This window comes from Haemaphysalis longicornis, unplaced genomic scaffold (assembly GCF_048455015.1).
Source record: "Haemaphysalis longicornis isolate Haplotype H1 unplaced genomic scaffold, Haemaphysalis longicornis Haplotype H1 scaffold_4, whole genome shotgun sequence".
NCBI classification, from domain to species: domain Eukaryota; kingdom Metazoa; phylum Arthropoda; class Arachnida; order Ixodida; family Ixodidae; genus Haemaphysalis; species Haemaphysalis longicornis.
The window spans coordinates 148,097,607-148,113,023 of NW_027526361.1; the positions used below are offsets into that span (position 1 = coordinate 148,097,607).

The 15,417-nt window shown below is 46.6% G+C and overlaps 1 protein-coding gene across 2 annotated transcripts in view; it reads right to left on the minus strand.

Annotated features, from left to right (window-relative positions):
* LOC144179428 (UBX domain-containing protein 4-like) overlaps positions 1–10,874 on the minus strand; it is a 60,117-nt gene extending 49,243 nt beyond the window's left edge. Inside the window, exons 1-5 of one of the 2 annotated variants that reach the window (XM_077707779.1) lie at positions 10,851–10,874; positions 10,577–10,774; positions 6,284–6,389; positions 2,292–2,320; positions 861–979 (exon numbers count right to left, since the gene is read on the minus strand). In XM_077707779.1, the coding sequence (XP_077563905.1) occupies positions 861–979; positions 2,292–2,320; positions 6,284–6,389; positions 10,577–10,658 (336 nt within the window). In that variant the 5' untranslated portion in view covers positions 10,659–10,774; positions 10,851–10,874. The other variant, XM_077707778.1, reaches the window with a different exon arrangement.
* Between the last annotated feature and the right edge of the window lie 4,543 nt (positions 10,875–15,417).

Below are 15,417 nucleotides of genomic sequence, written 5' to 3' on the forward strand. Positions count from 1 at the left end.
CCATCCCTCACGACCGTGTCAAGCCGGGTGTTCTTCTCTTGGCAGTCGCTGCCCGACGACATGGTTGCATGAGCGTTTAGGAAGTGCTCCATCAGCAACGCGCTCGACGGCACTGAAGTGAAAAGCAGTAATCCTCGGACGACTCCGACAGCTCAGACGAGTGACCTCGGCAGGCATAGTGGGTGGCAGTGACGGACGGGCGTCGAAAATAAATATAGACATTGTGCGTGCACTTCTGTGCGAAATTATTTTTTTGTCAACTTTTCCCACCTCAAGGTAGGGGGTCGACCTATATTCCGGTTTATACGGTAACTAGTTACTGCCCAAGACTGCCTACTAGTGCCGTTAAAGACTAATCTCTCTCTCAGCATTTCATCGTCATCATCACTGTTTCATAATCGTTCGTGCACAGTTCCTATGAGGCAGAATTCCTCACTACAAAGCTGAACCCTTCTGACGTCTCAAACATAAGTGCGCGATCCACCTTGGTGGTTCAGTGGCTAAGACGCCTTTTTAAGACGCCATCCCAGAAGTGGTGCCTGCTTTTCTTATGGAAACGAAAAACAAAAATGGCTGTATGTTCGTGATTTTGGCGCACGTTAAAAGATCCCAGGGTGATTGAAATTAATCCAGAGCCCTCCACTATGGTGCGCTTCATAGCCCAAGTGTGTAGCTCCAGTGCGTTAAACCCCCAAAATTTGAATGTGAAACTCTCGCCCTATCAAACAAGATTACTCGGTGTGGCATTTGACAAAACCGCAAGCCTGCGCTAAGCTCGGAAAGGACAAGACAGCCAGGTGTGGCTGGGTGCTGGTAGTGGAACATAAACGAGGCATGTTCCTGGCGATACGAACACTCACCGGGAAGAGCTTGTCGATGCGGTTGAGCAACTCGGCAGGCTCGAGGCTGCCGGCAATCACCTCCAGCGGAATGCCGTTGCAGCCAATGAAGAAGCTCGATGGGACCACCACCACGGGGTCTGGGTCAAAGCGCTCTCAGTCAAGGCGAACACAAAAGAAACAAGAGCATTCGAGTGTGCGACAAGTGGGATGAAATAAAACATGACAAGGGTAGCATAGTGTAAGGAACGCAACAACTGCATACCGCCAGAGAAGCCAGTTCTGTCCTCTCACAACACCATAGCCTGATAGTGTGAACGTGTAAAAGGTTATGGGAGATTTCGTAGAAGTTTCCACCTGCCCAATCTTGTTTTCCCTGCCTCTACCCCTCCACTCGTTTACCCTCTCCATCCTCCCGCTCTTTGCTCTCTTGTATCTGTTCTCCTTTTCTCTCTCCCTACCCGCTCCTCGTCAACAACCCCTCCCACTTGCATCACCCTCTCCCCACTCTCCTTACTCACTTCCCCCTCCCCTCCCATCCTTCTACTCAATCATTTTTCCCCACTCATCCCACTCGCAATTCCACTCCCTAGATCCCACTCTCCCTCTTTGTATGCAGCTCCCTCACCCAGGTTCATCAGTGCGTGGCTAGTAATTTGTGTTGACTTGTTACTGATTGGTGACACCCAAGGGTCACATTACACTCCTGTCACTGATAGGACAGCACTGGAGGCAGACCCCTGTCCCCCCAGCGAGTCAGCGACCCACTAGCCTGAAGACCCACTAATAGCATTCCCGATTCTGACAGAGCAAATTTTCCTTTTCTTCTATTTTTGCCCTAACCTTAGCGAAAAAAAGAAAGCCACGACCTAGTGACGCCACTTGACATCTAGACTAGACAACATCCCAAAAGTGCTTCTACTTAACGCAAGTCGGTTTGCCATAATCACCAGCATCCAAAGCACGTTCAGTTAGCTGAAAGGACACGTGGCAGGACCTGCGTTGCTGTTTTCCGGCCCCACGCAATTGTTATCGCCACTGAAAGCGCCAGCACTTAGAATCTGTGACAAGTATGTGATGACCCCCCCCCGACCCTAACCCTAGTCTTCGTTGGTCGCTAAGTTTGATGGCCCCGCCAGGCTCAGTGTTTATTGGCCAGCAAAAAAACAATGTTGCCCACCGAGCCTGGCGGGGCCTCCAAACTTAGCGGCCAACGAAGACTAGGGTCGGTGGGGGGGGCATCACATACTTGTCACAGAGTCCCTGCCCATTTATTAATAAAGTGGGGGACAGTAAAATATAAAAAGTACAGACCTGGAGTGCAAACACTCAAGCGTGACACTACCTTCACAATTTCACGCATTACAGCACTGAGAACACGAACTGCTCCCGGGACCATAAATGTGGATGGTTCCAATACTTGTACAAGCGGTACCATGACAGCAAGGATACAGATCTGTGAGAACTGCTGACAGGGCTCACTGCAAAAAAGAAAAACAACGAAGTCAAGAAGGGAGCAAGGAAAATTTGGTGCAATAAAAACTCAAACTCAGATTTCCATGTCAACCATCAAAGCCACAGCAACGAGGGCTTCTTAGTGAATGCCTACAAATCAGTTTAAAACAACCCGATGCCATTCAAGACACACCAAACGGCATCTCCAGTGCTATTTCACAACCTCAGCTCAATGTTAAGTAAATCCACTGCAGTGACATCAGGTTCACAACTATGTTGCTTCATCCAGTGAGGCTATGTATATCCCAAAGGCTAAGCAGACAGCAACACTGATACAGTCCAGACCACTTATAATGAACACATTGAGAAACGGAAATCACTTCATTATATCCATTATTCACTATATCTGGACACGAAATACATGATACGAATGGCAACGGAAAACGAGATTTGTGTGTAATAGCCAGGATTTAGTTAAAACCAGGTTATAAGTGGACTATACTGTAACAGCCATCCCAGGCAATTTTTTTTTCCAATTTTTCAAAGACAGTTTGACAAGTCGCGATCAGCACTCAGCATTGATACAGGTGACACTGATGTTTACTTCGTAAACCTGATACCTCCACATGGAAGACCACTAGCTTGACAAAGAATTTGAGAAACTACCATGTTCTTTAGACTTTTTTCTGGCTTGAAGCCGTTTCTGGCTCTATTTTGTATTGCGGAGGGCATCACAGTTTCCCCTGTTGTGAGACTGTTGCGTCCTTTAGTAGAGAAGCATTTATAGCTGCCGTGTTCTGAGCCTCTCAATTTGGTTTGACGTACAGTCTCAGCGCACTCACTCTCACAACAAAGTAAAGCCCCTAATTCACATAACCACAGTGGGCTCTGGTCTGGATAATGGAAGCCTCCTGACACAGACGCCAACTGATACTGACAGTAGCTTCTGACACCGCTGCTTTTAAAGGAGCCATGAAGACAAAATACAAGTTGGGTTGATTAGAAAGACTGCATAGTCCTGATAACAATGATACCAATATCATCACAATCTTCGAACAAATAACAGAGATATTAAAGAGAATGTGTGAAGCAGTCGTGACCCCCTAGCCAATTTCCTGCAACTTTTCTATGACGTCACAGAACCTTGGCAGCCGCCTAACTGACCGGTCGCGACGACAGATGACTGGACGTCTGTAATGGGGCCTCTAGTTCCATTTGACCACATCACTTGAATGCTAACGTGCAGTTAACGCACTGAAAATTATGTTTTATTGTTGGCCCGTATGACATCATTCTGGCTCATAACACGTCACTGTGGTGCAAAATTTGAAAGTTTTTAAATACTTCTCGCTTTTTTTTTTTTCGATAAAAAAACATCTTTTGTGGCTGTAATGGAGCTGAGGGAGATACTGAATCGTAGTTCTTTCAAATTACACGAAGTTGTATTTTCTCTTCATGGCTCCTTTAAAGAGACAGAGAACAAATTTTGGTGGAGTACATGACCTCCAGCCAATATGCAAGCCAGTGTCCTGCATATTGTGGGGTAACCTCAGGAAATTTCTCAATGGGTGAAATAATTTTAATTTGGCACAACACGGCTCTCGCAACACAACACAGCTCTTGGGGTTTTCACCGAAGGCTCAGTCGACCCCCATCACTAGGCAGGCGGGTGCTGCCTTCGTGTGTCCAGAATGCGACGATAAGCGCCGAGATGCACCTTTCCAAAAAACCAACACCTGAGATGACCGAGCTGATGGCCGTTCAGCGGATTGTTCAGTGGCTAGAAACGCAAGACTGGCTCAAAAAATCGGTAATTCTTACGGACACAATCAACGTCCTGTGTTGGCTAAAACGACCAGCTGAAACCTCCGAGGTCGTATGGAATATTAGGGAACGAGTCAGCACGCTTGGGACGCCTTGTGACCTTTATCAGGATACTGGCTCACGCGGGAATCTCGGCCAATGGCAAGGCCGCAAACTTGCGCAACAAGATGTAAGGGAATCATCAACTCAGCAAAGTAGCATCATTTGGGCTCACCCCTCCACGTCTGAGCATGGACATCCCCCTTAAACTTCCTTCGGCCATTGAACTATCATCTGGATCTCAGGACAAGCGGAAAGATGAGAACTGTGAGAAAACAGTGGATGAAGTTCCACCTTCCACCTATTTCGAACTCGGAGTTCTACACCCGCTGCAAGGTGGAAAGGGAGTCGCAGCTATGAGCGGCTCTCGGTGTGAAACGTCCAGATATTCTCCAGCACTGGCCCAGGAAATGGCACACTATCATTCAGAGGTTCAGAACTGGGCTGGCAAGAACACCGCACTTTCGCTCTACAAGATATGGCAGTCCAGATAATCCTGGGTGTTGCCAGCATTCCTTTTTGTTTTGGCTGCATATTTAACGGCTGGCAGATCTAAAAAAATTCCACTTTAAAATGTTCTAGGGCCCTATCAGGAAAACCGTTTCGGTACAAGGTGTTTTAAGCAATGCCCTTTCATTTGAGATGGAGAGCCCATATTCCACAAAAATCGGTTGTCTGCCCCTTCAACCCTTTCCAGTGTGAAACAACCTTGAACACACAAGTTGTGCGTACCCTGACTGCGGCCGTGCTGCGGTGTACGGCCGTGTCGAGCATGGCCTGACAACGGACCACAAAGCGTTAAGCAGTCAACTGCACTAACGAGCAGTCACAGGAGGCTGATAAAAGTATATGTAACATCAACTGTGCAAAGAGCACAACTAATCGAGCTGCCTGATTTCTTTCCAGCAATGTGAGAGCCCAACAGCTGCTGGCTCAACCAGCACGTCTTACCCATAATGCCTCACTCCACTTGGGCCCCCTTCAGATGGACGCATGTGCCACCAGTGCAACTTTGCCGAGTTTAACTTTCGTCACGTGCTGCCAAGTTTGCACAACAGTGCCAACATTACGGAGCAAACACAATATGCATCTGTCCCATTTAACCCTTCAACCCAATGCATGAGCTTAACTTGCCATGGGTGTCCCTACTCATATTGCCAGTACAAATGCACCCAACCCCTGGCTCTTAGTGAGTCGAAAACTGAATAAAAAGACTGATTGATTGATTGAATGTAGGGTTTAACACGCCGATGCAACGCAGGTGATGAGGCACGCCGTAGTGGAGGGCTCCGGATTAATTTTGACCACCTGGGGATCTTTAACGTCCGCCGAAATCTCGTGCTTTTCGGCTACATTAGAAAAGCGGCAACTGCGGCCGGGAATCTAACCCGCAACCTTGTGAAAACTGAATAAAAAGACATTCCGATTAGGGCGAGCAAACTGCATGGCTGACCCATGTGTGCAATCAAATTCCTTAGTTGGATCTTTTGCTCTGCAGTGTTGACGCAGTGGTTAACCCAATAGCATGTACGGCTACAGTGAAGTGCTCCAGGTGGTTGCGGAACAGGGTAGAAACCTGCGCGCAGAAGAGGGAGGTACAGCAAGGAACCAGGAGTACGATAAAAAAAAATTAATGAAAGATCCGCCGGTGGGCCTTTAAGGGGGAATGGCTGTTAAAACATTTTGTTTTAATTTTTAGGTAAACTCTGTGAAACTTGTGAGTCTTGCTGCTTCCCCCCCTTGATTTCAAATATGCCATTATTTTTTCAGTTGGTCAATTTGTTCCCAAGATAACTACAGATAATTTGCCATTTTTTGGTGGAATAATAGACCAAACAGTGTTGGTCATAAAACTGTAATCTTTATATTTTCTAATTATATGAACCCTGGTGAATGCAATGACAGAAGCAATTTTTTGATGCATCGCTTGGAACTAATCTCAGAGCTCATTAAACTTTGGTGTTTGAAATGGGCACTCAAAATGCTTCCGTGCCACTGGTGACACCAAGCTTCATCCTGTAGCCATAGGGCACAGGGGCACTGGGGCAGGTGAGAGGAGAAGGGGGGTGGTGGATGATAATGGCCACCCAGGTGCTACCACATTCAAAAAGCAGCAGAGCACTTGCCTGCCAGCCTGCAGTTTGATGGCGACACACTGGGAGCTGTGCAGCTTGGAGGAGACGACCGCATCCTCGTACGTGTTCCCCATGGACTTGGACAGCTCGTCACTGCCTGCACGGTCGGGGCACAAGAAGCGTCTTGGGTGGGGAGACAACACTCACGCAAATGCTACACTGGTGCAGGACGTAACAGAGTAGTGACTGGAGTAGAATGCACTCATGCCACGGGCAACCAAAATGGTCAATCGATGAAATGTTTCCGGAGCTGTAAAACTGACATTAAGCAACAGGCCACTTCTGTAACAGAGCTGCAACTGCCACAAGCGTGCAAGTGATAATGCAACTCGCCCCCCCCCCCCCCCTTCCCCCCCCCCCTTCTTTCTCTCCATGAAAAGCAACCCAAACACCAAGCCTTCCCACTTCCATAAAGGGACACTAAATGCTGGATAACTCTTCGAATTATGTGAACGATCACACACTTCGCAGCTCTCTTGGCTTTCATTCGACAGCTGCCAACACCCTACGTGCCGCAAAATAAATCATTCAAGCTGGCATTTCTCCCTGCTGTCTCCCTTTTATTTTCCCCCGGTGCTCAATAGCCCGCCACAAAGCACCCAGTGCCAGCCAGGCCCTCTTCAAAAAAGGTCTTCCTAGTGCACTCTTGTTGCGGCTGCACGCACACACAATGGAGAATGAGGGCCGAGACAGGGCGGCCATCAAGCCTTGCCCCTAGCTAAGTGTTCTCATGCGGTGTTGCCATCTAGAAGAGCATGTAGAGTATACGCACCCCCCTTACCATAACCATTTCCTGCCCCATGGCGGGAAATGAGAATGCTGTATGAGCGGTTCAAGTGGGTTTCAAGAACACCTACATGGCACGCGAAATGCTCGGCGCGTCAAGTAGGTGTTTTTACTTTTACGTTTTCTGTCTAGTTAAAACATTTATTAAAGCAAAACTGAAGCTGTTACCTTAATACATAAGGGCTATAGATCACAATAATGTGCATATCTTTTCTATTGTAGCAATGGTTAGGAAACGGTGGTCTCATTTACGATAGCGTGTTTGTGATTAGGACACAACCTAATTTATCAACTACTTAAGAGATCTGGTTGTTTATGTTTTTTAAAGTGAAGTTTTGGTTACCAAAAACATACAAAGGCACTTTCAATTTTTTCTTACGGCAACATCCTAATGCGTGTGTCGCAAAGGGATAAGCAAAGTTGACAGCAACCCCAGCTAATTACCTCTTGCTTTTGCCACCGGTGGCAGTATACATATGGATAGAGGTACTCTGGTAGAGTAGGCTCTCCTGCTCACCTGCATGCATCTTTTGACTGTGCTAAAAGCACAAGGTGAAACGCTTAAAACAGGTAACTCAAACAAAGCCACATATGTGCAGCGAAGCATCTTATTTTATTGGAGCAAAAGTTTGTGCTTTATAAAGCATGTCGTCAGCAGAAGTACCCAGATACCCTTATTTTACAATTACATGCTCACGCCTCAAACTTTGTTTCGGGTAAAAAAAAAAATGATTAGGGAAGCGCCACCAATCTCACTGGAATATTCGCGATTTGTGATGTCGTAAATCAAAGTGTACGAATGCGTGTGAGCCGGCGGTACCTGTTTTTAGGCTTCAGGTATTTTATGTAATAAAAGCACCTGCTGCTGCTCCTGCTGCAAGTGGTATGTTTGTATGACACTTTAAACTACCGATATTGGCCAACCAGCGTTTATATTTTAGTGTACCTTAAAATGACCTGTTTCTATGTGTGTCCAGCCTTTAAATTTTATTAAAGTCCAGCCCGGTGCTACCCACTATATATTGTCAACAGGCTGCAGTCGTGGTGGGCTTAATGTAGACCATATGGGGGCCCGCATCCCAGGCAAATACCTTACCCACGTTGCTGTATTTCACTTCAAACGGAAAAAGATCTAGGCATTAATATAGTGCCCAGCAGCACAACGATGTAGTTAAGGTTTCGTAGTCCAGGTATAGTGCACCCTCGGAGTGCCTTGAAAGATGGCAGTAAATATTTTACCAACCGTGATTACCGGAAAGCACAGCGTCACAAATATTCTAATTCCAGAAATTCTCCTCTTCGAGCCGAGTTGTCCTCCGTGTTTTATCGCTCTTTGTCCTTGTTCCTTTTGCTCTCAAAGCATGTTCCTCAGCACTGACAGCCAACTAGCCAGGTTTTCCTTTCAAATAATCGATAGGGCTTTTGTGCGGTTTTGATGTGAGAGCTGCACTTGGGCAAAACTCGAAGAATGATTAAGATGCATCCTTACGGTTGCCACCTGGCCGGTTTCTGACCAGCCAGACTTTTTTTTCACACACCAGGTTGGTTTCCAGTCCGTACTTAAAATCGGTCGTCATTGGCCGGTTTTTTTACCATTTTGCCGCAATTAAGTTTTTTTTGTGCATGTTATAAGCAATAACTAAGCAACTACAACGATAAATATGAGTCGGCAAGCTGCGCAAAGACACGCGAGCAAAAAAAATACAAGGGTGAGCGTGCTCCCTGAGATGGAGGGGGACCAAGGGGAGGAAAGACACAATGAAATGTCGCCGCCACGGTTCAGATGCAAAGAAGACCTTTTGATGGAAAAGTATGAGCGGCTACTTTTGAGTGCAGCACACTTAGCACAATAACAAAACCCTCAGTCACTTTCAGTCGAAACATTATAGTGAGTTGTCTCTAAGAAAATGCTACAATAAATGGCATTACATGTAAAAAAAAGACATGGCAGTTTTCTTTCAGCGCAAATTCGGCATTCTATATCACCCCCCTTTCTGAAGGGCAGTTTTTTTTTTTTTTTTTTTTCGGGGGAAGGTGGCACCCTGCGTATCTCCGTTCAGAGCTGAAGAGATGTACTGACAACCGTAGCAATCATTGAACTAGGTAAGATAAGTGGAGGAACTGGAACACCCAACTCGCTCAAGACAGATGGCATTGTTATCGTGTTAAACACTAAAACGGGAGGTATTTGTAACACGTTTGCAAAAAAGAGCAAGTGCCGAGACTTAAGAAATTATGAACTGAATCAATGCGGCAAAATCATGCCAAAGAGTGATTCTGAGCTGTCGAGGCATGCAAGAAAAAAAAGGGGGGGAGGTGCCAGGCCAGCCAGTGTGTATTCAATGTTTTTTACATCTTAGCGTGTAAAATGTGTTGACTTGATGAATGATCAGGACAGTGATGTCCTGCTGTGTGTGAGCAAGACAAAGTTCAATTCGTGATGCTGCGTTAGAATTGAGCACCACAACCTCGAAAAGCACCTCTGAGTCATTTCAAAATCCCATGATTTCGGTACCAGTGGCCAATGTTTTCTGCCACTGGTGGACTCCACGTGACCGGATCTACACAGATCCTCAATTACCTCCGCGCTCTGGTAGAGGATGCTGTAACGTGTTATTGTTGATTGGAATAGCGACCTACGAACGCGTTCAGGCGAACATTCATACAGTTCCTTTAGGATACCGAACATGTTTCAGTCCAACCACGGAAAGCTACAGCCGTGGGCGAACTTCACACCAGGTTACAGCCCTCAAAAAAGCTTTCACAATACCGATTAAACCATCTGGCAAGGAGATTCAGGAACACGTATTCATTTTGAAAATACGGGGCAGAAATAAAACACTTCGCCCAATGCCTCCACAGTAGCAGCTAGTACGACAAAAATAAGTCAATACCGCATAAGCACGTCAGACAACTAACGCGTTCGTCTGTAAACGAGCAAAAAAAAAATCGGCTGCTTTTATCCGTCCTTCTCTGCGTTTTCGTTCACTGTCATCTCAAGCAAGGGTCCTTTGGGCCTGCGATTGCAGCTACGACACGTGTCCATAAAAAACAGGCCGGTGCCAACAAGCGCGATGCTTAGAACAAGGGTTTTCCCTATCGGCCGTTCCCCGCCTAATTATCCAGATTAAGTGGATCATTAAAAATCAGAACGCCACTAGCAGGCACAACTGCGGGCGCCGCCATGTTCACTGTACCTTCGCAGTCAAGTGTCCACGATCGCGAAAAAAACAACACAGCGGCATCACACGAGCGACACGCTGTCATCTGGGAGGTCTATCATTACATGGGGAAAAGAATGACATGGGAAAATCAACTCTAAATGGACGGAATCGGGTTTTTACCGCGTTTTCGAAGACTAGCACACGAAAGGCCCGTTTTGCGCAAAGCCGCGGCGATAAAAAAAAACGCCGTCACCTTCGCGCAGCCGTGCGATTATCGCGGAATGAGAGAGCAGTAGTGAGCTGTAAATGTTACATCAGCGGAGACGTTGATTACCTTCAATGAACACCAAGAAGAGCTGCTGCTTCGACTTGGCCAGGGCGATCGCCTCCGGGATAGAACCTTCGAACCACTTCATGGCCGCACGCACTCGGGGACACAGCGAGGTTCCAGTATCAGCGGTAAAGTCCGCCTCGTCTGGGCTCACGGCTGAGACGCTACTTCGCCGGCTTCACGACGGTTCACCTCTCAAACCTGCGTTGTTTACACGCGAAAACAGCAAGGCACGTCATCTGTGTTAATCGACCAAACGGAAATAAAGAAAACGCACTCAGTTAAGGTGGCTAGAATGGGGAGGTGTGAGTACCGGCGGCGGAAACGTGACTCCAAAGCGCGCAGATGCCACGGGCGGCGCTGTTGACCAAGGCGCGGTAGGGCGCGGTAAGGCGCGCAGCTGGAATGAGCGCGCCGGCGGCATCGCGTCGGCTGCATTTCTACCATCAAGGGGGAAACGAACCCGTTGTGGTATGGCGAGCTTTCTGGAAGAGTAAAAGAGAATATTTATCACTAAAAAAATTTTATGAGCCCATTTCATTACACCCATGAAATTTAGTTTTACGGGAACAGTTCGCATTGCATGCAGTTTCAAAAGCACGTCTGCACATTACGTGAAGTGGCTCCGGCTTCTATTAAAAAAAAAAACTTGGAGTTGTATAATGTGCACTGACACCGCCCGGTACAGAGGCGCCTTGCATTTCGCTTCCCTCGAAATACGGCCGCCGTCCTCGAGATCGGCACTACCGCGCGGTCCCGGAGTACCGCGCTTTCTGCTACCCTTAACAAACCGCTATACCGCATGCAGTTATCCCGCTCACATCAGAAATGATAGCAGACATTGAAGCAACACATCTGGTCTCGTCATGAAATCGTTTATTTACAATGAAAAAAAAAACGGTTTATTTACACGTGAAGATACAAATTTAACTATATTTACAGGTGCCCATTAGCACCTGTATATAAGAAACACACAAAAAGCATTTACCGCTGAAAATAAAACCAGAACTATTCACCGGGGAAGAACTATTTGCAGGTGAAGAAGAAAAAAAAAGCATTAACAGGTGAAAAAAAACAAAAAAAATGTTCATAGTGAGGATACTAAAAGAAGATATGAAGTAGGAAAAACTATTTTCAGGTGAAGAAAAACAAACTGCTGACAGGTGATGAAGAAACAAAAAGTATTTACAGGTGACGAGAGAACAAAAGTATATTTATTGGGGGAAAAGAAAAAGTATTAACAGCGGAGCTGTTGTACAAGCCGAAAGTTCGCCGTAGCAGAAAATAGATACCAAGAAAATGCCGAGCCCTCGTGAGCGCGTGCTTCGCGGCGACCACCGAGCGCCTTCGGCACGGGAAGTGGCTTTAGTTAAAAAAAAAAAAAAAAAACAGCGCTGTCGTCAAGCCCTACCGCCCATGTAAAAAGAAACAAACAAAAAAAAACTTCAGTGCTAATGCGGAAGTTCCCGCCACCACTGCCTCGAGAATTGATGAGAAGAGCACGGTACGTGGAAGTCTACAATGCTGAGGATGACTTTGCATCTACCACTCGCCGCGAAGACGACGGCATCTTCGATGCATATGACGACGATTACTAGCTCCCAAACAATGCAACTAAACAATGATACTAAAAACTTGACTATGCGTCCGGCAATGCCCAACTACAAGAGCTTCGTCATTCAAGTATTGCGCGTGAATGCAAGCTTCCCTGAATTTTTTACAAGTGAAGAATTAAAAAAAATTTGTAAAATTCAGCCTGCATCATGCAGGTTTCACTGCATTCAGTTTCTTCTCATTACCTTGTTAGTTCACACCTTAAGTAGAAACTGTATCCTCCTAAGGCAATAAAACCGTATAGCGTGAAGCTCAGGGCAGCAGAATGGTTTCGGCAGCCAATCTGCGGCACATCACCCATTGACTAGCGAATTTCTGCCGCAGCTTTAGCATGCAAACGTGTTACGCTGAATGCGCAAGTTAGTTAGTTTTCTCCGTTTGCTCCGTCGTCTTCTTTGCTGTCGACAGCATCGCACCCCGAACAAATGCCCGAACGGGAGAACGACGCGAGACAGTCCACAACGCACGACGAAGCTGGCCACGGAGAGGGCAGGGACAGCGCGGGCAGGACGGCGCGGCCGGCTGCGGCTACCGCGCCTCGACGGGCAGCGCCACATTTTCCCTGGTGTCATCTGCGCGCAAGGGAGTCACGCGCGGCCGAAGGAAGGCGCCGCGGTACTCACACCTCCCCATTCTAGCCACCTTAACTCAGTGTTGTCGGAGTTGAGACGGTTGGCCGCCGCCGCATCTTGCCTCTAACGGCATGGCTACTTCCAAAAACGAAGCCGGGTCGTAGCCGCAAATTGGAGGGGTTCTGGTTTCGATGTGCTTTTCGTACGTTGCATCCATGTTGTTTTAGTATGACTTTCCCCTTCTGGGGCGCCGAATATTCGAGCTTGTTTTTAACCGGTTTTTATATTTCCCCTGTTTTGACAGTAGGGATGTTTCAGGTTAACGAATATTTTTCCTTGGTTGCCAAAAGTTCATTGAAACATGATTGTACTACATCGGCATTAGGTATTTAAAGGAGTACTGACACGAAATTTCTCGCTTTCAGTTTTTATGCTGTAAAGAATACCTATTGGCCCAGTAATCACGAAAATCGAACCGAAAGCCGCCAGCCATAAACACAGAATTAATTATAGCACGTTTATTGCAACCAGTTTCAAATTTGGTTCCGCGCGGGAAAATGGCCGTTCGAAGGCCAGCCTGCAAGCGGGCCAGCCTTACGTCACGATCTCACCCGTGACCATAGAGTTTCTTACAATTTAACTTATTTGTATGAAACTCTATGACCCGTGACGTCAGGGACGTTCGCCGCATCGTCTGCTACGATTGCACATGGTCCGCACTCGCCCGCGCAGTGGACATGTCGTCTGAATCGTCAGACTCGGATGAGTCGCTGCCACCCGACAGACAGAACAACTTTATTTGGTCAGGCGATTAGGCCGGCGATGTCTTCGCCGTCGTCCGTTTTTTAATATCACTGCGGCTCGAACCGGCGCAGACCGTGACAGCAACAGCTTGTCGCCACTCTTCTAATCAATCTGATCGCGAAAAACAAGTTCCACATGCGAGAAAGTAGATGTTAGTGTGTTGAAAAATTGTGCTAGGGGTTGTTATCAGCGCTGAATTTAAAAGCGGTGTTCAGATATTTGCCGCGATGGTAAGCCTACGCTGACCGGGGGCGGAGGTTCGGCGCTCCGACCTAGCCTTGCCCAGAGCCAACGTTTTTAGATTAGGTCAGTTGGCAAAGAGCGCGGCCTTCCAAGCACCGCGGCGCGGGCCGGTGCTGTCGCCGACCAGGCGGTGGCGCTGCGGTAGCGTTGAGATCGGTCTCGGCGCGTCGTCTGCTACTCCTTGCTTGGAATGGCGCCGGTGAACGACCACCGCACGCCTTTATTGTTCTTCTTTGACATGCGAAATCCAACTTCGCTCTACTCTTACGCTTTAGTGACAAGAACTTGACATTTTTATCGACATTATAACGAGAAACAAGCTGTACTTAAGAAGAAAAAAAAAGGCAAGGCGAACACTGCACAGTCCGCTTGTCTTCGGCTGCTTCCCGTTCTATTTATTTATTTTTCCATTTAGTTTTTCCCCAGTACGGGATCCCTTATAGCTCAATAATGTTTAAAGCATAGCCGAACACGTCTTACACTTCTGAAACTGCGGGAAAGCCTACAACAGTCAGCCATCTACTTGGAATCAAGAAAAAACGCCTCGACATTTTTATTTATGCTGTGTAAGAAAATGCAGTAGGTACGTTTTCACAAGAACATATTTACAACCCCAACAAAACTGATCAATTGAGCCGATTGGAAACCAAGTGCTAACGTGCGCGCTCACGTGCACGTGCTCACGTTCCCGCGCTCAGCAAATTCTTGGTATTTTAACTGCGGACACGAAAAATTACGATTTGTTAAACAGCTTCGCTGTTAACAAAGAATATTGAACCAATAATTAAACCAGTGTTTTTTTATTTCTTTGACAGGTATAAATGTGGTTTCTTAAAAGAAATAAACGTTTTTTCTCGGATGAGAATGCTTGTCGTACTGCTATTCTTTTTGTTGGTTCGTAAATCTGATGGACTATCTGTTAGGGTCACAGAAACTTTCATTTATCTTCTTGTAGTCCTGATAAGCCGATTTTTTTAAAGCATTTCGCCTGGTAGTTTTTCCGCTGAGCCGTCGCTTATGCTGTCTTCTGCGTTGATTTTTCCTGCTCGTTTCTTTTTGCAATCTGCAGATAGGCAACACTTCTCAGTTTTGACTAGTCAGATTGATTTATAAGAGGTTTAACGCGCCGACGCTTCACAGGCGATGAGGCGTGCCGTAGTGGAGGGCTCCGGATTAATTTTGACCACGCAGGGGATCTTTAACCCAGCAAACCATAAAACATCTTGTGGATGTCCATTCAATGTAACTTCCCTGATATCCAATGTGCAGAGGATATTCGTGAACGCCCACGTTATGTCCACAGGATATTCAGGCGATGTCCCTATTGCCTCGGAATAGACATCCACAAATACTTTCGTCTGGATATCCACAGGATGTACTTAAAATTCATGGAAACTTTCTGTGGACATTTCACAGATATCCGGACGACATCATATAATGTCCATTTGATGCCATGTGGAGGCATTCTCAGGACCTTATACTATTATTATATAACTATTTATATATTATTATTAATGACATGAAACCATCCCCAATTTTTATTGCAAATAAAAATGGTATTTATTTCAAAATCATTTCAATATCCACCAGATGAACCTTGCTGGAAGTTCA